The sequence below is a fragment of the Jatropha curcas genome, chromosome 2 (genome assembly GCF_041381405.1).
Source record: "Jatropha curcas cultivar XTBG-Jc1 chromosome 2, XTBG_Jcur_1.0, whole genome shotgun sequence".
Taxonomy (NCBI): domain Eukaryota; kingdom Viridiplantae; phylum Streptophyta; class Magnoliopsida; order Malpighiales; family Euphorbiaceae; genus Jatropha; species Jatropha curcas.
In genome coordinates, this window is record NC_143152.1 from 31,370,994 (window position 1) to 31,392,123 (window position 21,130).

A 21,130-nucleotide genomic window follows, 5' to 3' on the forward strand; every position below is an offset into this window, starting at 1 on the left:
AGTACCCAAAGTTCAGCGGCAATGCATTTAGGCCATTATTAAATATTAGCTCAAATTTTATTTTGGGATTTTGAGGTTTAGAAATTTGCTTTTTTTTTAGATGGCAATCACTATATAAAAAACTTTAATTTACTTGTAGACAAAAGGTAAATAACAGGAATTACTTGAACGCTCTATGCTTAAATTTTAGTCATCCTTCCATTATTTCAGTAAGTTTACAATGGCGAGGGCAGTGATGGGACACAAAATTAAGATCTTCCACTTAAAAGGAATTTTGTATACCTAGAAAATACCTCTTGTCATAAGGTTATATTTAAAAAAAAAAAAAAAAACAAAGTCATTTAAACATCACTATTTATATGCTTTGGTGTTATATAGGATAACTCTTCTTCTGCATCATAAACCGAATTATGCTTATAGTTCTCATATCACTCCATAATGCAAAAGCTTTCTCCCCATGAATGGCATCATCGCCGATTTGCAATTCATCGTCGGACAATCTTAACGGAACAATTAATCTGATAAACCAACAAATTATACTAGTGGAAACTATATTTAAGCATATAACGAAACTAATTCCAACTAATTGAATTCCTAATTGTCTTAATCCAGCAGAAGTTCGGCCGTTTTGGAGACCATATGCTAATCCGATATATTTTTTCCAATCCGGCACCATATAGAAAAGGCGACATAATTTTGGTACTGCAAAAAATCCAGTGAGAATTCCTCCTAGGCTGCCGGCAATTGCGTGGGTGTGAAATATGGCTATCGGATCATCGACTTGCTGGAGAAACTTCACCTTCTTGTGGAGAATCATCATTGTGTACCGGGGAATGCTTCCTGAAATTATCCCCATTAGCATTGCCGCCCAACCTTGTACAACTCCTGTTCAATGTTATTATTGTTTTACTTTAGTAACCCTAATTAATTAAGGGAAAGAAGGAAAGGGGAGGGCATATTAGTGAAATCACCTGCGGCAGGAGTGATACAAACAAGACCAGTGATCATGCCTTGTACGGCACCAACCACAGAAGGCTTTGCAGACAAAAGGTTGTCCAAAAGGAGCCACGTCAGTATGCTGGTGGCAGTGCACACGTGGGTGTTAAGGACGGCTAGAGATGAATCCACGCTGGCCACGAAGGGACCACCACCGTTGAATCCGCTCCACCCCATCCAAAGCAGGCCAGCGCCTGCAAGCATCAGAATTATTTTGTTTGGCTCGAAGTTTTCTCTATCCTTCTCACTTCGGGGTCCCACCTAGATTAATTAGTTACAGTAAGCTTGAATATATATACATTTTTTATATTTTGAACAAATTAGATTAAAGGTAATCAAATATTTATTTAAACAAATCAATTGAGCCAAATTTATAAAATGCTCACCCAAAATGCAGCAGTGAAACCAGCAACACCAGCAGACAAGTGAATAACATAACCTCCTGAAAAATCAATAATCCCAAGTTTTGCAAGCCACCCATCAGGACACCAAATACTAAACGCACCAACCGTATACGACAAAGTTAACCAAAACGGCACGAACAATACCCATGCACGAAAATTCATTCTCCCCAAAAGACAACCACCGAGCAAAATCACCGTTATACAAGCAAACACGCCTTGAAAAAACACCATTGTAGCTGTCGGAAAATAGCCAAGAAACGGTCGTCCGAGCAAGAATTTCTCGTCTAATGCAAGCGCAGGTTTTCCCACAAAAAGAAAAAGTTTCTCGCCGAACGACATGCGATATCCCCATAATACCCAGCATACAAGAACTGAAGCAAAGGCGTAAAACGACATAAAAGCTGAGTTTATAGCCCATCTTTTCTTTACGACGCTGCCGAATAAGATTACTAGACCTGGAATGCTTTGTAGGCCAACAAGAGTTGCTGCTGTGAGTTGCCATGCATTGTCGCCTTTGTTCATCCATTCTGGGCTTGCCTCGTCAGCGATTAGGTTAGAAGGAAGCTCCATTAGTGACGAACTTAATTTTGTGCTTTTGTATAAAATAAGTTACGTATATTTGTGTGTGTTTTCACTTTTCATGGGCTAATTAAATAGACTGGAATTATTTTTTAATTACAATTATAATTACTACTATATTTTTTTTAGTTTTGTTGTATTGTATTAAGGCCGGCTAGGGAGGCTGGGTTGGCTTCAACACTGAACTTTCCTGCATGGTATTTTTGGAGGAAGAAATTGACCAGCCATGTAAGGACACCAGTTAGTTTTTTATGGCTCAAGTAATATATTCTCATGCAAACTCTTGAAACCCTCCCATTGGAGGTGGGTTTTGTTTGTTGTATTGTTAAATTTACTCCCACTTGTGTTATAGAGCTTATGCCTTTGAGCTATTAATATTTATTATGATAAATTCAAGAAAGTAACATTAATTCTTTCATTACCACCTTCTTTTATGGAACTAAGGCCGTATTCTGCAATATACAGTTTCTTAGCTGGCTTTTAGCATTGTGACCGGTCAAAACGTTAAATGTTGTTTTTATTGTGTTCGATAATATAGTATTTGAACTAGTTTTAGCATTTTATAAAAAATTAGTCAAACAAACGCTATTAAAAAAAGCTAACATGTATCAAAATAATTAATTTTACCGAACCGATTTTATAATTAATCTTTAAAAATCAACAGTGGCGTATTGATCATAAATTTGAAGAAAAGCAATTAACAATCTATTCTAGGAAAAGAGACACCATCTAAATTAAATTCAATCAAGTATGACTTTGGATATATTCCGGACTTGTTGCCAACAAAATTCCTGGATGCATACGGCATTCCAGAAGGTCAAAATTATATTTCATAGATTGGAAATAAGTTTAACGTACATGGATTGATTGTTCAAATGCTGTCCTATTTAAAATTAACGTTGAAATTTGAAATTAATTTCTTCAAAAATATATATATCATTTATTATATGTTGAAAAAAACAGTTTGGAAATAATATTTTTTAATTAATTAGCTGTTTTTAAATTTTCATGATTAACTATATGCAAGTACGTTCGCCTTAAAGATTTAATTTTATTGACTTTTAATCAGGATTTTATTTTCATTATAGCTTTAATTATTACTTAAATATTAATGTCAAACAAAAATTTTAAGATAACTGGTACATATAATTCTAAGCAAAAAACTATAACGGAATTATTTCTAATGTCTTTTTTTTTTTTTTTTTTTTTTTTTTTTGTATAATCAGAAAATATAATTTCCTTCGGACTAGCAACTCGAGCTTTTATGGAATTGAATTTATGTTTTCACATTTATGGGGTTGAGATCGCTTATCATCCTAATTAAGATATTTGTATTGTCTTTTTACTTATTAATTAATATAAAATAATTTTTTGAAGGATCTGTTTTTGAACATTTTCAATAATTTTTTAATTTTGAAAGAAAAGAATTTTATGATTAAAAAAAATAAAGAATCCATTTGCACATGTTTGAAAGTGGAAAGTGAAAAAACCGTATAGCAAAATTAAAGAAATGGGTGTTGAATTGGTCATGTGCATACTGAGGAAATGTGATGAAATTTGATTACGACATTGAAAAAGAAAAAACACTATAGAAAATCCAACAATTCAATATATGCTATTAATATATGTTTTCTATTTAATTTTATTAACATTTTCCCTAAGAAAATCTATTTATATGTAGAAAATCTCGAAGATTGTGGAATATTTATGATGAGGATTGTGGACGTAGTTTTTGTTTGGATTAATCTATATTCTATCTCTGTATACAGTTTGTAATTAATTAAATTTCTAGTTTGATTTCTTCTATATAATTAATAAAACAATAAATTATTTTTCATTGAGCAAGAATATAAAAATTTCAAAGCTTTAACTTATTATACTTTGATATTATTTCCAAACGTATTAGTTACTCCTAATTTCAGCATGTAAAATAATCAAATTTATTTTATATTAAATTAAATTAAATTTATATTAAAATAACTTGAGATTTATATTAAAATATATTTTTCAAAAAGAGAAAATAAACACATGTGCTTGACATCTGTTGCCATTAATTTAATTGTATAATTATCATATTTGATTAGCTTTTATACAGTGTATTTATAGGCTAATTATCAATTTTGAACAGTGTCAAAATGCAACCAATCTACCATTCTCTGATTCATTTAATTTTCTAAAATGACTCATTTTTATTTGGAGATGTGTTGTGACATGTAACGTGTCAAAAAAATCTGGAATGTGTTGTGATATGTACTCTTTTTCCAGTGATAAAAAATTGTGGGATTTCGTAAACATAAATAAATTATGCAAAACACGTAAAATTAATATTTTTTTTTTCTTTGAGGTAAAAATTGCTACTTGCTTGCCATTTAATTTTTAATTTTGGACTTCACTAAATCCCTATGCATACATGATGATTTATAAATTTTAATTTTTTTAAAAAAATATATGTAATCAAATGTGGTCTGACTGATCTTCTCACATTTTTGTAGAAAATATAGAAAGTGGAAGGTCTCGATTTATCATTAATTTGATAAATGTTATTTCAAGGATAGAGCTACCTCCCTGTGTAGCTCGCATGTTCTCACGGTCTATTGGGCCTTGTATTTATAAAAAAAAATATATATATCTTTAAAACATACAACTCAATTATTATCAAAATATAATAGCAGACCAAAAATTGACTTCATAATTTTCCAACCCTAATTCTATGCCGTACAAAACATTTTTCTCTTTGACAAAAAGAAAAAAAAAAGAGTTGAAAATTATAATAAAATTAACATGTATTCAAATATTAAAATTCCAATTTCAATACTTACGTATGTGTTTGACCATTGATGGAGCTTTCTAACCAAACAATGAACCAGAAAGATCGAATTAAATATGTGGATGGACAATAACAGTATATAATTAAGTTCCCTCTACCCGCTTTGAGTTTGAGGAAGAAGTACATATATAAGTTGCTTAAGTAGCTTTGTTGATTATCAATTTGCTTCCAGGAAATATAATTAAGATGGGAGATGTTTTAACAGAAGAGCAGATTAATGAGTTTCAAGAAGCTTTTTGTCTACTTGACAAAGATGGAGATGGTATTAAAGCTTTCTCTCTTTATGCTTCTTGCCAATCTCTTCTTCTTGATTAATTATATTCTTCGTTATCATGTACACTTTTCATTCATCTTTTCTTCCTCGTCTTATTTTTAGAGGTTCAAGATTAAATCTGTGATTATTGAGATTACGGAAATTTCTTGATTTTTATGTATGTAATTTAAAGGTCGTATTACCTTTGAGGAACTGGCCACTGCAATTAAATCTTTGGATCAAAATCCAACAGAAGAAGAATTGCAGACCATGATTAATGAAGTGGATGTCGATGGCAATGGAACGATTGAATTCGGGGAGTTCTTGAATCTCATGGCAAGGAAAATGAAGGTGATCTGAAGTGTTTAATTTAATTTCGTTTGCAATTGATTAATAAACAATATATATAGGGAAATTCAATATTAGGTGGAAAATGTTTGTATTTTGTTGGCTGTTTTATAGGAAAATGAGGCAGATGAAGAACTGAAAGAAGCTTTCAAAGTGTTTGACAAGGATCAAGATGGCTACATTTCACCTAATGAGGTTGAATTTTCTTTTTCGTTTTGTCATGCATATACATTTTTGTATTCTTTTTAATGTACCCATTCGATGATTAATTAAAAATTAATTATGTTATTAATATGCAGTTGAGGCGCGTAATGATCAATCTAGGAGAGAAACTGACGGACGAAGAGCTAGAGCAGATGATTAGAGAAGCTGACTTAGATGGAGATGGTCTTGTTAATTATGAAGAATTTGTCAGAATGATGTTAGCCGTTTGATCAAATGTAAAAAATTAACAAATAAAAAAATTATTATCTCTTTCTTTCTTTCTTTCTTTCTTTTCTGTGCAAAATATATATTCACACACACACACACACATATATATATAAGAAGAAAAAGAATGGGGATTGATATTAGAAGAATTATTAGATTATAAGAAAAAGAATTCTTGTGATAGGAGAAGAAAATAAAAGTACGATCTGTAAAGGGAAAGTCTGACTGGGCGTCGCCGGAAGTTATATGAGCTATGAAATTTCAGAGAGTTTAACCAGAGGTAAAGAAGAAGAAGAAGAAGAAGAAGCAACGAAAAGCCGAGACGACTTAATTAACGACTGTCACGGTCTAACAGTACAGAACCGGCAGTCGCCTAGTCGTCATAAAACATCGCAAGAAGCGGCTAGGGGACTCTGCTGATGGGTTCTTCGTTAACAAAGATATAACTGAGCCCAAGCCCAATGGGCTCATCTGTGTCGATTTATTTTTGCTTGAGATGAGACTTTCGGGCTTTAGTCCAAGAATGCAGCTAGAAATTACTTAAAAGAGTATTGGCCTTGCGAATTAAATCGTGATCAATTATTTGGAATAACAAAAGTTAAATCAACTTTTTTTTTTTTTTTTTTAATGAAAGTGATTCTTTTATTTATATCTCAAATATGAAGTTCCCATGGCCTCCAATAATACAATACTTTTAATCAAACCAGGTAAAGAATTAAAAGAGGTAAAAGAGAGAGAACAATGATGTAGTATTTGATGAGTGGCCAAAAGTTGTGCCGCTTGATTTCTTTCACGATATATGTGATGAATGGAAGAGGAGTGAAGATGCAATTGGTTAGCAACACGTAGCAAAATCGAAGGACATGCTTTAGTCCATTGTGCCCGATTAACTCGAGCAACTAGATCCTGACAATTCATTTCCACCTGGATAGGATAAAATCCTTTATCAATGCTCCAGGAGAGCTCCCAAATCAATGCTTCAAGGTCTGCATCATAAGCTGTCTCGGCAGCAAACGTAAAACAAGCGGCAGCAACAAAGTTATCATGGCTATTTCGGAGGATAGCACCCCCCACTGCTGAAAATTTGTTGAAAGACGTAGCAATATTCAGTTTATAGCAATCTTGCTTAGGCCGAATCCAAGTAATAATCATTGGCTTTAATTTTTGTTTGCCAAAAGAAGCCGAAATGAAGTGACAATCAGTTTTTGCTGACCAAGTTGTTGCAAATCTTTTACCAGAATTGGCAATGCTACAGTTTAATAATAGCCTACTGATATCTTGTATAAGGAGGTCTGGAAAACAAGCTTCATTACCCCAATTACACTTACAATATATTTTCCACACAGACCAGACAATTACCTGTGGTACCAAGCGCCTAAGCTTACCCATAGCCGAATCTGGTTTGTTACAAAGCCACAAAAAAATCAACGCTTGCCGCAGAGAATTTTGTGGCTCAAGAGTATCTAGGAAGAAAGAGCCAAAATAATTCCAAATTTTGGCAATAGTGGGGCAGAAATAAAAAAGGTGGTTCGCAGTTGTCTTCGACTCGAAGCAGAATGGGCAACGGGATGGACCATATATCCCGAATAATTGAAGACGTCTCGGTAAAGGTAAAGCTTCCCTGAGGAGTTTCCATGTAAAAATGGAAAGCTTAATCGGGAAAGATGAGTCCTAAATAGCAGTGCTTGTTAGGCAAGAAGCTGTGCTCTCTCTAACACAATCATAGGCTGAAGTAAGAGTAAATTTGTCATTCCTTTCTCCTCGCCACACCACATTATTATCTGCAAAATCAACAAGTGGACAAGCAAGAGAGTGAACTTGACAAATTCGTTTCCAAGTGCAAGAGTCGATGAGTTGATATCGCATTTCTCCCTGCCGATGATATTTCTGGAACATATAGTTAGCCCACAATGAGTTCCTCTACATATAAGTCCACCAGATTTTGAGTGAATAGGCTTGCTGTAAATAGTTAAGAGATCTTAAACCTAGCCCTCCTTCTTTAGTCGGATAACACATATCACGATAACTGACCCAGTGATATTTCGAATGATCCACATCATTACCTTAGAAGAAAGTAGCCATTTTTCGCTCCAATAAGCTCAATATTTTTTTGGGCAACGCCATGGCTCGCATTATGTGCAAAGGAATACAAAAGTTAAATAAACTAACAAGAATATTATTTAATAAAACTTATATAGCTTAATATACGTGATTTGAATCTTGTTTTTGTTTTATACAAGTGAATTTAGAAAATCAACTTCAAGAGAATGGATTTGAGACTTCTAACGTGAAAGTGAATTTTATACAAATCAATTTTAAAGTTAAAGCTTTCTAGTGTCATGTTTTACCCACATAATAATATATTTTTTTCATATGGGAAATTTCGTTTGTTTTATAAATCGAATTTCCAAATTTGTGGAAATTCCCAGTAAATTTAACCATTGGAACCATTCTTTATTGCTATTTATCGTGTTATATTAATAATATGTATATTTATCAAATTAGCCAGGGTGGGAGTTGGTGAGAGAAAGATAAAGAAAAATAAAATAAATAAGTATTATTTTTCTTAATTTTGATCAATTAAGTTAATAAATTAGGATGTAATTAAAGTCATAAAATTAATGGAAATATGTGTTCTTGCTAGGGCTATCTGATATCATAATGTGAAAACTCCATTAAATATTAATAGACTGTAACCAACTCCAGCAAACAACCACCAAAACATGTGCATGTTTGCTCCACTTGAAAGATGAAGACAAAATTTAAATCCATTGAAATAAATAAAAACAAAATAAAATGTAGAAAAAAGATAAGACAGACATAAATAGGGTTACGTATGTACGTGTGGGTGGTTTCAAGAATCTTACAGAAGCGTTCATGGAGTCTAGCCAACTCAAGCTCGCAAACAAACACAAATAAGACACACTGTAACAACCTACTTTAATGGCAGAAACTAATCGTTCTGTCTTTTCCTTTTTGTTTTTATAACAAGATAAACCAAATATGATTCATATATACAAAAGAAGATATATTATAAACTCTAATACCTTGTAAAATTTTGATTGATTAAATAAGAAATATATAGTTAGCACGCACGGGTTAGAGATAAGACAGGCATCTTAGAACATTAGTAGATAAGTTATAAAACATATATATATGCAACAAAATCATAACAAACATACAAAATTGTTAAAAAAAAAAGATTCGGATTCCTTAGGAGATTACTAATTAGTCTTAAATATTAGGCAGTTCTGACATTCATGGCGTAAAAAAGTTGACTGTTGCATCGAAATTCATATATAGAATAGAACTGCACCCAATTAAATTGGCTTTAATTGTTTGATGGTCCTCACTGCTAGCTAGCTATTACAATGGACCTTCACTTTGTAGTGATAGTGATAAAGTTGAAAGATTACTGTTTTGGCAGACAATGTTTGTCTAACTGTATCATGGATAGGGATTAAAAGTGACTCTGATGTAAGTTTCAAAATCCCTTGGAGAAAATGTTTGATTTGGATCTAAAATGAGAAAATAAATATGGGTTTTCGAATTCATCAAATATGGATTTTGTTTAACAGAAAGTACTATCAATTTCCTTAATTGTAATGAAGAACAAACCCAGAAAGAAAAAAGTCATCTTCTTCCCTGCCAGATCTGAGCTCTACTTGGTTACTATTGGTTTACTATTTTGGTCTAAGTCATTTATTTCATGCAAGTTCTTAGTCATGCCATTTTCATGATTACAATTCTGACTCCAAAGACCTAATTTTCTTTCAAGAAATCAAACTCAATTTGACAACTAAAAGATCAATTCTTTCTAGATGAACTATATATCTATGCCATGTCAAATCCAAAATAATGGTAAAAGAAGAAGAAGAAGAAGAAGAAAAAAAGAAAAGAAAGATATAGAAACATTGAATTATTAATAATTAGTAGGAAAGAAAGTATAAAAAAAGTAAAATTGACACGAACAACTCCTTCAGGAAAAAATATAATAGCACTGTGTTCAAGGCAAAAGGATAGATCTCAGAAGAGCCAAATAACCAAACAAAGCCATGATTTATTAACATCGCAAACCTGTTAATAAGATTCTCCTCATAAATTAATTAACCTTAACATAGAAAAGAAGAACACAACGGCCAAAATTTAATACTATGAAAAGAACCAAGTAAAAACGGCTAAAGAGAAAGAAATAAAAGAAAGAAAACAAAATAGCAATTAATCAATATAAACAATAGTATACCTCATCGTCTAGTGTTTTTCCATGATTAATCTCTAATGGGTTGACAAAATTGGATAGAATCAGGAAATTAGGGTTTATCCCGATTAGGGTTCTTATTTTCATGCTACCATTAACAGGTGAAACTGCCACATGATCTAATCCCTCCTCTCTGGATAGGGTAGGATCGATGAGTATTAAGGAAAGCTCAGATCATGCTGGCAGCTTCAACTACTAGAGGTACACGATGAGATTATCATGGGGACAGTAGCTCTACCCTATGAGAAACATGTTCTTCTTCATCTGCTCCTTTTCCATCTTTAAACTTTGAAGGCTTGATAGATAAGAAAGGATAGGAAGATATAAATAGAGAAGAATTCTAGAGGTAGAGGACTTCTATTTCTACTTTCTCCACCTATTTATTTATTTTATTTCTATTTATTAATTTTCTCATCAATTTTGTCTTATTATATATGACTAAGATTAATTGAATATATACCTAAAAATAGATGTTATTGCTTATTAATTAGTCAAGTGGAAATAGTAAAACTTTAATAAAGCTTAATTTCTACTCTCTTACTTTTTTTATTTACACATAAAAAGTTTGTAATATTTGAGCTCAATCCTATAAAAATTTCAGAACATGACATACTCTTTTATAAGAGTACCATAGCAATTATGTAAAGGCATGCTAATTTATATCGGGATTAATTTGCCTAGACCGGTTGAAAATAATGAAAAATAAATTTTAATTTAAACGAGAGTATTTTTAACAATTCACTAAAAAAAAGATAACGTGTGAATAATTTTAAAAAAATTTTTATTTTCATTGGTTTGGTTCATAAATAAATCCATAGACCGGATCTAGACAAATCTAATTAATTAATAAGTTTTGATTATAAAATAGTGGGATTTGAAATATGAAAATGAATGTAATTAGAGATTAGAAATAGGGGAATATAAAATTAGAAGGAGGATAGAAAAGTAAATAGAGATGATGGAAAGAAAGAAAAAGGTAAGGGAAATAAGAAGGTGGTCCCAAAAGGAATTGAATATAGTCACGCCTACGCCACCACATGCAGACAGGGGAGTGAGAGTTTCTAAAACTCTTAAGAGGCTTTTACTAATAACATAAGGTGTCTGTGGGTGTGTTGTTGTTGTTGTTGTAAGGTAAGCATCAAATTTCCAACGAAGAACCAAAAAGAGTATGAAACACAAACAACTAGCATCTGGGGACCACTTTGCATGGTTCCTTACATGTTGCATAAGGTTCACACAAAAAGCAAAATCAACCCAAAACCATTTTTTCTTTAACCCTCTCAAGTGGGGTTTGGTTTGGGTTAATTATATCCACTACTCTTTTATTTATTTATTTAATTAATTCACTAATACTCACTCTCTTTTAAGTCGGCCCATTAACGAATAAAGAACTTTCAATGAATATTTACATTTACTCGTCTTGACGCTCTTAATATCTTCGACACTCTTGTAATAGAATATTATATAATTTGCATTATCTACGATAGTTAGAATAATATGAAACCCGTATAAGACGGAAATATATATTAAAAATTATTAATTTCAAAAATAAACCTTGAGATCTCAGGGCATCACCCTTATTATACTATTTGGAATATGCATAATTTGCTAAACTCAAACATACCTAACTCCGGGACTGAGACTCGCTATTTATGATAATTTTAACTGATTAGATTAGTTTGTGAAGTGAAAATTGCAGATATGATTTTAAAACCTGGAGGAACCAATTGCGTGATAAGCCTGCAACAGACAGGCTCTGATTGGTGCCAGTTAAACGTCCAAAGCAATTATTAAAGACATTACCACGGATTAGGTGACATTTGGAACATTACTCTGTAAAGTGGTTTTTCTGACTTTGGAAAATTTTAAATTTTTAAAATTATTTTTTAATTTTTAATGCCATAAACTTTGCTTAAAGTTTCTTCTGATTTCGACCTTTCTGCCCTTCTGCTTTCCATTAATTAATTAATTAATTACTTTGCTTAGGAGCTTTAAGACAGCCTTTGTGTGGCCAATCACCTACATACATATAGCTCTTGTAATGGAAACATTCATCCCAACCCTAATTATTAATAATAAAATAATACTATTAATTAATTATTCTTTAAAAAAAATAAAGAAATAATATTCACAAAGTTTATGATATTTTGGATGAAACATAAACTAAAATGTTGGCTTTTTAGGCTTATAGCCGACCATTAATAGGGTTGGGTCATCACTCATAATTGGCAATGTTGCCATTTCACTAAAATAATGCTAATTAAAAATCTCAAATATATATTCATTCGTAAATAAGTTTTATTTCCTTTTTCTTTATTTAAAACTTTCCAATTCTTTTATTTTTTTTATTTTTTCTATTGTTGAATAATATATATTACATCAGTGCCATTCAAATGCTAATTTATTTACTACCTAACATTTATCATTGGATTAAAGCAGCAATTACTATATATTTTATATTTTCAGTTGAGTTAATTATTTGGGTGAAAGATAATGTAAATAATAATAATAAAAAAAAAGATGTAACAGTATCATTATGTGTGTGACCCAACAATCATTACAGTGGCAATAATAATATGTTTATATCAGTTTTTCTTTAATCATTTATGTAATTATCATTAGGCAATATATTTATATATGAAGGTAATGATTTTGACACTGTATAGCAATAATACTGTCCTTTATATTAATTTATTATATCAACTTTAGTGATCTCATAAAAAGAAATATATATATTTATCTATTTGTGCCAAAGCATGCATTATCTGGGCCTTCAATGAATCAGAATCCACTCTATTAATCAAATTTTGGATTAAAAAAAAATCAATAATGTAATCTAAAATACTGATTGTAAATATTATATTATTTTTTTAATTAAATTAAGCGGATTGCAGTCATAAAAATTTCAAATTAACTAAATAAAAAATTCAAATTATTTATTAACATAATTTAAGGTAATATATTTGAAAATATTAGTTTTGATTTTAATATGAAAATAGATTAATCCTAGTAATTGGGATTTAACTTTTAATAATAAAAATGAGCATTGATCTAACCCATTATGATTAATTGGGCTAAAATACATGTTCTACAAAATATTTATGCACAAGTCACTCGTCAACTCTTCTAGCCATGGCCCATGGGCTAGAACCAATTGGGCTTCCGCCTCCCTTGATTTGTTTCGGTCCGTGTTTACCTATTTCTGCATCAATAAATTCGTATCAAACGACAGCTCGTTGGCTCCAGTTTAGCCAATGAATTTTTTTTTTTTCAACTTTTAAATTTTATTTTACAATATTTATCAAAAAGTTAAAACACAATGCAATTTATAACAAATTACAAAATTTGCTACACTGACTAATCACAAAAGAAATACTATTTCTAACGGTGGAGTATAAATTTTCTAACATCAATGACACAAAAGTCAAGAAAATATAGTAAATCAAGTTGACTTTACACCTGACGACTGTCGTGTGATCATCATGTTCACTCGCTTTGCTTTATCCTCGGCTCCAGGATCACCGCTCACTATATAAGAGTTAGAGCTCACTGCCCGAGCAATTGATATTACTGTAGAAGCAGAGTAGAGTAAGATGACAGATCAAAAGCAGAGAGTTGTAGTTCCAAGAGTGAAACTTGGTAACCATGGATTTGAGGTAAATCCCATTTCACTTTCTTGCCATTCCATCTCTGCAATTACAAATTTCTTTATATACCCGTTTGCTTACTATTGATCAAGAAATTGTTTCCTTGTTCTTTATTCAAATTGTTAATTAAAAATCCTTTCTTTATGTTTGAATTATTGGGAATACGTGAAATATGATCTTTTTTTAATCTGTTCCTTGAAGTTCAATCCAGTGGAGTTAGCTATTAATGAAATAAATTTTTTTTTTAGCCAATAAAACAATAAGCATTTAGGAAGTTAGACAAAATGGGTGTTCTATTAATCTAACAAGGAAATAGGTAAAATATATTCATGCTAGAGAAGTTAAATTTGCACTATCTTCTCATTCATGTATGTATCCATTAACTTTCAGGTCTCAAAGTTAGGGCTTGGATGTATGGTGCTTAGTGGTGTTTACAATGCCCCTCTTCCTGAAGAGGCTGGCATTTCAATCATTAAGGAAGCTTTCGAAAGAGGAATTACATTTTTCGACACAGCTGATGTTTATGGACCTCACACTAATGAAGTCTTGGTTGGGAAGGTAAAAAGTCTTAAATATTCTGTTTAAAGATTTTGGCTGCTGGTTGCAAAATGCAAAGTAATAGTTGCTATAATGTGTAATTAATGCAAAAATTACATCTTTGTTTGGCTTCATCGAGATAGCCCTAATATTTTTCTTGTTGTTGGATGATAAAGTTCTTTCCCCTTGTTTTTTTTCTTCTCCTATATATACAGTTATCACGAAATTATTCATACTCATACAGATACAGGCAACTAGTTTTCTAATGCTAATGCGCATGCAATTGCTGAATGCTGAATGATAAAACCATATTGCGTTTTTTATTTTCGGATGGCTTTTGGTATCTGTTCATTAAATTTTAAGTCATGCTTTAGTTTCCAAAAAACTTGAGGATGAGAGCTTTCTATCAGTAGGCAAGGAAAGGTTTGCGAATTTGCTAAAACTTCTGAAATAGACATTAATTCAACGACGCAAGTTCTCTCATGGTTTTATTTGTGGCCTCTGAGAGAGAGAGAGAGAGAGAGAGATGAACAAAAAAATAATAATAATAATAATTGACTGAAAGAGCAGAGGTTCATTGTCATGTCATGTGATGAAAGCAACAACGTAAATGCGAGGCAGGCCTGTCTAGAAACACGGGAGACACAAAATAAGAAATATTTTGCTCCAGAGTGTTATTAATGTGAATCTGGTATACCATTAAATTTTACTTTCATTTATGTACTATTACAAGTCTAAACTCTACGATATTCATGAATTGCAGGCATTGAAACAACTGCCAAGAGAAAAGCTTCAGCTGGCTACAAAATTCGGTATTGTCCTCCAGAATACTGATTATAGAGGTGCTTCAATTAAAGGCAACCCTGAATACGTTCGTGCATGCTGTGAGGCTAGCCTTAAGCGTCTTGACGTGCAATATATTGATCTCTACTATCAGCATCGTATTGACACTTCAGTACCAATAGAGGAAACTGTATGACTACTGTTTTCCACCTTATTTTAGAAACACTTCAGATTGATGACATGTACACACTCTTTTGAAGGAAATTAGACAAATCTCCAGCCTTGTTAATTTCTGATCACATTAGTTTTTGGGTTTATAGATGGGAGAGCTTAGGAAGTTAGTGGAAGAAGGAAAAATTAAATACATTGGATTATCTGAAGCAAGTCCAGACACTATAAAGAGAGCACATGCAGTCCATCCGATTACTGCAGTGCAAATGGAATGGGCACTTTGGACTCGTGACATTGAAGAAGAAATAATCCCTCTCTGCAGGTATTACTACTCAAGTCATTTCCAAGTAAAATTTGATTATGTATATCGGAATGCTAGTCGGAATGTAAAAGAACCTTCTGTTCACTTTTAATGAGATAATATAATTGCCTGCATTGTTTTTTCCTCTTTCATTTTTTCTTTCTTTTTCAAAATCTAGCCACATTCTCTTCTATGTATGAGCACATTTGACTGTGAAAAACATGCAGGGAACTTGGAATTGCAGTCGTTGCATATAGTCCTCTAGGTCGGGGATTTTTTGGTGGCAAAGCAGTTGTGGAAAGTTTGCCTTCAGAGACCTCACTGGTACTTGTATTACTAACTTAGACTTTAAGTACCCCTGAAAATTGAACTTTACACTCAAATTTGTGTTGATACCTATTTTTTGTTGGATGTTTGAGTCATTGAGCGAATATGCTTAAATAACTGATATTGCATATTTGAGTGAATGTACTTGGTAACTGATCACCTGCATTGTCTTATTTCAGAAAAATCATCCTAGATTCACAGAAGAAAATATTGAAAAGAATAAGGTGTTTTATACTAGAACTGAAAAACTGGCGGAAAAATATGGATGTACTTCAGCTCAGCTTGCACTTGCATGGGTCCTCAATCAAGGAGATGATGCGGTTCCTATCCCTGGTGAGTCAGCTTCTTCTTTAGTTTATTTTTTTTTTTGGGCATTTGGATTTGAATTCAAATTTACATTAGCTGTATTCCGATAATCACACCTCCTTGAATTTCTTCAGGGACAACTAAGATTAAACATCTGGTTGATAATATTGAAGCATTGAGAATCAAGCTGACAAAAGATGAATTGAAGGAGATCTCTGATGCAGTCCCTGTCGATGAAGTAGCTGGAGATCGATCTTTTAATTTCAAGCAGACCTTTAAATTTGCTGATACACCACTGCCTAAAACTGCTTGAGCTGCAACCTCATAAGTCATAAGTATGTGGAAGCAAAGTTAATGCAACTGCAGTTCACATGTAAACTGCTTCGAATAGCAGACTCTATTGTTGCTGGGTTTGTTAGTAGTTGTTTTCTTTTAGTCTTATTAAATGAATGTCCTGTATTTACTTCCCAATGTACCAGAAAAGAAAAAGCTGAATTCAGGGATACTATTCCTCTTAAGCAGATATATAATATTTTGAATAATGCAGCTTTCACCGATAATTTCTTCATCTCAATATTACATACTGCATGCCGATTTTGTCATTGGTGCAAACGACAGATCCTATACACCAAGAACCAATCCGCACGGATTTATATTCTATTCCAGCCAAAGGAAAGGTTGCATTTTTAGGGTAAAATCTATGGAGTTATGCATGGACCAAAACCAAGTATAAAAAAAATATTTTTTAAAAGTTATTCTCAATTTATCTTATTTTTCCCCGGTGAATGATCATAAATACCTTTAGATAAGTTATTCTGGCATTTTTATTACACATAAAAACGGCAGAACTGAAAATAAATAAATAAAAGTAAATACTCAAAAAGGTTCAATCTGGGATTGGTAGATTCATAAAATTAGAAATTGTAAATTTATATATAGAAATGGAGGGAGAGAATTGAATCTGGTATTGTTACCAGCCTTGCTATTGCCATGGGGACTAAGTGATGGGAGCGGGTATAAAGCGGAAACAACCCTCTTCGAAACCATATGAGGCAAACTAAAAACATTATCGAACAAATCAATAAACTGACCTCTTGAAGCGCAGAATCGCTCACCGGTCTTCTTTCTAGAGATCTTGGAGTCACCCACGATCTTCTGCAGTAATCCCTAACTATCACCAACGTGCGTCTCTCTATTCTTAGGGTTTTCCAATCTTATATTAAAAAAACCTCTCTTCGATAGGAAGATATTTTTTTAATATAAAATAAATTAAATAAAAAATTATTTAATTAAAATAATTATCAATTATTTTAAAATTAAATAATTTATCTATTATTTAATACACCCTTAACTTTCCAAATAATTAGGGCACTACAGGGACCGCAGGAATAAAATAAATCAGGCTACTAATTATAATAAGAACCTATGTAGACCAACATATTCTTATTATAATTAATCATGAATTATTCCACTAAAAACTCATGACTGAACTCCTTATTTATTTTACAATTCCACAACATAATAAAATAATGTTCCCCACGTTAAGATTACAGATGCTGTCATTTAAATAACTTACTGACAATTTATTTAAATCACAATATAACTTTAAGATTGTCGCTCAACTTATTTCATGTGTCGGATTCAATATTCACCTGCAGGGTTTGCACTATGAAACCTTATAAGCTTACTTAAAGTGCATCATCAATCTCTAAACCGAACATGGATTCTATCATTAATTAATATTTCACAAACACAAAATATCTTTGCCCAATTCACCGAGAATATTATTCCAATAATGAAACTCACCCTTTAATGAATCAAAGCACAAGACAATCAATGTTTGCTCATATTAAAATAAATTAAGATTAAGAACAATAAACATTATTTCTAATGTCCTAGAGAATATGTTTAACAGTCAGTACTAAACATTCATTCTCTACTTGGTCCAATTAAATACATACAAAATGTACTTATCACAATTATTGTTCATATGCTAATAACATTTATTTAATGCAAATTTCCAATTAAATACAAAGAAATAATTGTCAATAGAAAATCATTCATAGCTATACTATTACATATGCATGGTTAATAGTATATCTCTATCACTAAGGATCACATAATTACATTTTAAACTTCTCTAATCTTGTACGTGTGACGTATGATCATTCGTCATTAACATTAGTCACAGAGAAGAAAAGAAAATCCAGTAATTGAATTTGAATGTATGCCTGACGTGTGATCATGCGTCAGTGGCCTCGGTTTTTTTTATTCTCAACTCCAGGATCACCTCAGCTCACTATATAATACTTAGAGCTAAAGCAAATTGATAGAATTGTAGAAGCAGAGTAGAGAAAGATGGCAGATCAAAAGTGGAGAGCTGTAGTTCCAAGAGTGAAACTGGGTAAACATGGATTTGAGGTAACATTTTCTTACCATTCCATATTTGCAATTACAAATTCCTCCATATACCCATTTGCTTACTGTTGATCAAGAAAATGTTTCTTTATTCTTTTTTTCGAAGTGTTAATTAAAAACCCTTTCTTTATGTTTGAATTATTTGAGAATATGTCAAAGAATATTCTTCTTTTATCCGTTCTCTGTGTTTCAACAAAATTTGTATTTGCTCTAATCAATATGCAGTAGTTTAATCCAGTGGATTAATTAATATTAATTAGAAATCTTTTGTCCAATAAAACAATAAACATTTAAGGAGTGAGAAAAAAAAAAAGGGTTTTCTATTAATTTTATAGAGGAAAGAGATAAATTGTATACATGCTGGAGGTATCTTCTAACTCATCCATCTACTCATCGTCTTTCAGGTCTCAAAGTTAGGGTTTGGATGTATGGGGCTTTCTGGTGGTTATAATGCCCCTATTCCTGAAGAGGCCGGAATTTCAATCATCAAGGAAGCTTTCGAAAGGGGAATTACATTTTTCGACACAGCTGATGTTTATGGCCCTCACACTAATGAAGTCTTGGTTGGGAAGGTAAAATTATTAGAATATTCTGCTTAAAGATTTTGGCTGGTTGCAAAGGTATAATTGCCATAATGTATAATAATTGCAAAATTCAATCTTTTGCTTGGCCTCATCGAGTCTGGAATATTTTTCTTGTTGTTTCATGATAAACTTTTTTGGCCCTTCAAGTTCTTGTTCTTTTATATATACTTATCATGAAATTATTCATACTCATTAACTCATACAGATACAGGCAATAAAAATCTGAACTCCACAATACTCGTATATTGCAGGCACTGAAACAATTGCCTAGAGAAAAGATCCAGCTGGCTTCAAAATTCGGTGTTGTTCTTCAGAATTCTGATTATAGAGGTGCTTCAGTTAAAGGCAATCCTGAATATGTTCGTGCATGCTGTGAGGCTAGCCTTAAGCGTCTTGACGTGGAATATATTGATCTCTACTATCAGCATCGTATCGACACTTCAGTATCAATAGAGGAAACTGTATGACTACTGTTTTTTACCTTATTTTATAAACACTTCAGATTGACGACATGCACCCTCTCTTTCGAAGGAAGTTATATGATCTCCAGGCTTGTTAATTTCTGATTTTCGGGTTTATAGATGGGAGAGCTTAAGAAGTTAGTGGAAGAAGGAAAAATTAAATACATTGGATTATCTGAAGCAAGTCCAGACACTATAAAGAGAGCACATGCAGTCCATCCGATTACTGCTGTGCAAATGGAATGGTCACTTTGGACTCGTGACATTGAAGAAGAAATAATTCCCCTTTGCAGGTATTTCAACTTCTGTGATTTCCAGTTAGATTTTCGAATGTAAAAAGATCTCCTATTGATTTCCCCTGAAATGATCTAATTGCCTCCATTTTTCTTTTGAAAATCTAGCAGCATTCTCTTTTATGTATGAGGGCATTTGACTGAGCAAAAAATGCAGGGAACTTGGAATTGGAGTCGTTCCATATAGCCCTCTAGGTCGAGGTTTTTTTGGTGGCAGAGCAGTTGTGGAAAGTTTGCCTTCAGAGACCAGACTGGTACTTATATTACTAACATAAACTGTTAATTCTTGAATACTACTAAAATTGAACTTTACACTCAAATTTTGTGTTAATACCTATTTCTTGTCGCATATTTGAGTGAATATGCTTAGTAACTGATATACTGATATTGCATATGACCTGCACTGTCTTATTTTAGAAAAATCATCCAAGGTTCACAGAAGAAAATATTGAAAAGAACAAGGTGTTCTATACTCGAATTGAAAATTTGGCGAAAAAGTATGGATGTACTCCAGCTCAGCTGGCCCTTGCATGGGTTCTCAATCAAGGGGATGATGTGGTTCCCATCCCAGGTGAGTGAGCTTCTTCTTTAGGTTCTATTTGCTGGGCACTTGGATATGAATTCAAGTGTACCTTAATTCTGGTTTGGTAATCTCCTTGAATTTCTTTAGGGACAACTAAGGTTAAAAATCTGGTTGACAATATGGAAGCATTGAGAATCAAGCTGACAAAAGATGAATTGAAGGAGATCTCTGATGCAGTCCCTATCAATGAAGTAGCTGGGAATCGAGCTTACAATGTCCATCATACCTTTAAGTTTGCTGATACACCCCTACCTAAAAATGCTCAACCAGCAACCTCTTAAGCTGTGGGAGCAAAGATAATGCAACTGCATACTATATTGGATAGCAGATTCTGTTGTTGGGTTTTTTAGGAATTCTTTCTTCTTAGTCTTATGGAATAAATGTCTTATGTTGCTTTCCAATGTACCAAAAAAACGAAAAAAAAGATCAATTATATGATTATATTACCACACACAGAAAATTAAACAATTTTTCAATTAAAGTGTTTTATCTCTTGGAATTTATGGCTGTATTTCCTTGGTCTCTATTTTTGTAAAAATATTATAGCTTTCAGCTATAGTTTCTTCATCCCAATTTCCCAGACTGCTTGCTGTTTTTGTCATCTGTGCAAACGACAAGATCCTAC

The 21,130-nt window shown here is 32.3% G+C and overlaps 4 protein-coding genes across 4 annotated transcripts; 3 read left to right on the forward strand and 1 right to left on the reverse strand.

The window, feature by feature from the left end:
• Positions 1-341: 341 nt before the first annotated feature.
• LOC149498623 (ammonium transporter 2 member 4-like) lies at positions 342-2,289 on the reverse strand. The gene is given in 4 exon segments (XM_089717357.1): positions 342-427; positions 430-885; positions 972-1,257; positions 1,383-2,289. Coding segments are annotated over 4 exon segments (1,416 nt in total). The 5' UTR covers positions 1,971-2,289.
• A 2,559-nt stretch (positions 2,290-4,848) lies between these two features.
• Positions 4,849-5,893, forward strand: LOC105647685 (calmodulin). Its single transcript, XM_012233862.4, has 4 exons — positions 4,849-5,068; positions 5,253-5,410; positions 5,522-5,602; positions 5,707-5,893. Exons 1-4 carry the CDS (start codon positions 4,993-4,995, stop codon positions 5,839-5,841), a joined length of 450 nt encoding a protein of 149 aa, XP_012089252.1. The 5' UTR covers positions 4,849-4,992; the 3' UTR covers positions 5,842-5,893.
• A 7,691-nt stretch (positions 5,894-13,584) lies between these two features.
• LOC105647684 (putative aldo-keto reductase 1) lies at positions 13,585-16,726 on the forward strand. The gene is made up of 7 exons (XM_012233861.4): positions 13,585-13,750; positions 14,132-14,299; positions 15,042-15,251; positions 15,382-15,554; positions 15,761-15,857; positions 16,040-16,193; positions 16,301-16,726. Exons 1-7 carry the CDS (start codon positions 13,688-13,690, stop codon positions 16,477-16,479), a joined length of 1,044 nt encoding a protein of 347 aa, XP_012089251.1. The 5' UTR covers positions 13,585-13,687; the 3' UTR covers positions 16,480-16,726.
• Positions 16,727-18,430: 1,704 nt separating this feature from the next.
• Positions 18,431-20,986, forward strand: LOC105647683 (putative aldo-keto reductase 1). The gene is made up of 7 exons (XM_012233860.4): positions 18,431-18,587; positions 18,989-19,156; positions 19,420-19,629; positions 19,750-19,922; positions 20,080-20,176; positions 20,340-20,493; positions 20,593-20,986. Exons 1-7 carry the CDS (start codon positions 18,525-18,527, stop codon positions 20,784-20,786), a joined length of 1,059 nt encoding a protein of 352 aa, XP_012089250.1. The 5' UTR covers positions 18,431-18,524; the 3' UTR covers positions 20,787-20,986.
• Positions 20,987-21,130: the final 144 nt, after the last annotated feature.

Coding starts and splice junctions, on each gene's coding strand:
- LOC105647685 (XM_012233862.4), top strand. CDS start 4,993: ATGGGAGATGTTTTAACAGAAGAGCAGATTAATGAGTTTCAAGAAGCT. Junction 5,411..5,521: donor TCATGGCAAGGAAAATGAAG/GTGATCTGAAGT, acceptor GCTGTTTTATAG/GAAAATGAGGCAGATGAAGA. Junction 5,603..5,706: donor GCTACATTTCACCTAATGAG/GTTGAATTTTCT, acceptor ATTAATATGCAG/TTGAGGCGCGTAATGATCAA.
- LOC105647684 (XM_012233861.4), top strand. CDS start 13,688: ATGACAGATCAAAAGCAGAGAGTTGTAGTTCCAAGAGTGAAACTTGGT. Junction 14,300..15,041: donor ATGAAGTCTTGGTTGGGAAG/GTAAAAAGTCTT, acceptor CATGAATTGCAG/GCATTGAAACAACTGCCAAG. Junction 16,194..16,300: donor TGATGCGGTTCCTATCCCTG/GTGAGTCAGCTT, acceptor GAATTTCTTCAG/GGACAACTAAGATTAAACAT.
- LOC105647683 (XM_012233860.4), top strand. CDS start 18,525: ATGGCAGATCAAAAGTGGAGAGCTGTAGTTCCAAGAGTGAAACTGGGT. Junction 19,157..19,419: donor ATGAAGTCTTGGTTGGGAAG/GTAAAATTATTA, acceptor CGTATATTGCAG/GCACTGAAACAATTGCCTAG. Junction 20,177..20,339: donor TGCCTTCAGAGACCAGACTG/GTACTTATATTA, acceptor GTCTTATTTTAG/AAAAATCATCCAAGGTTCAC.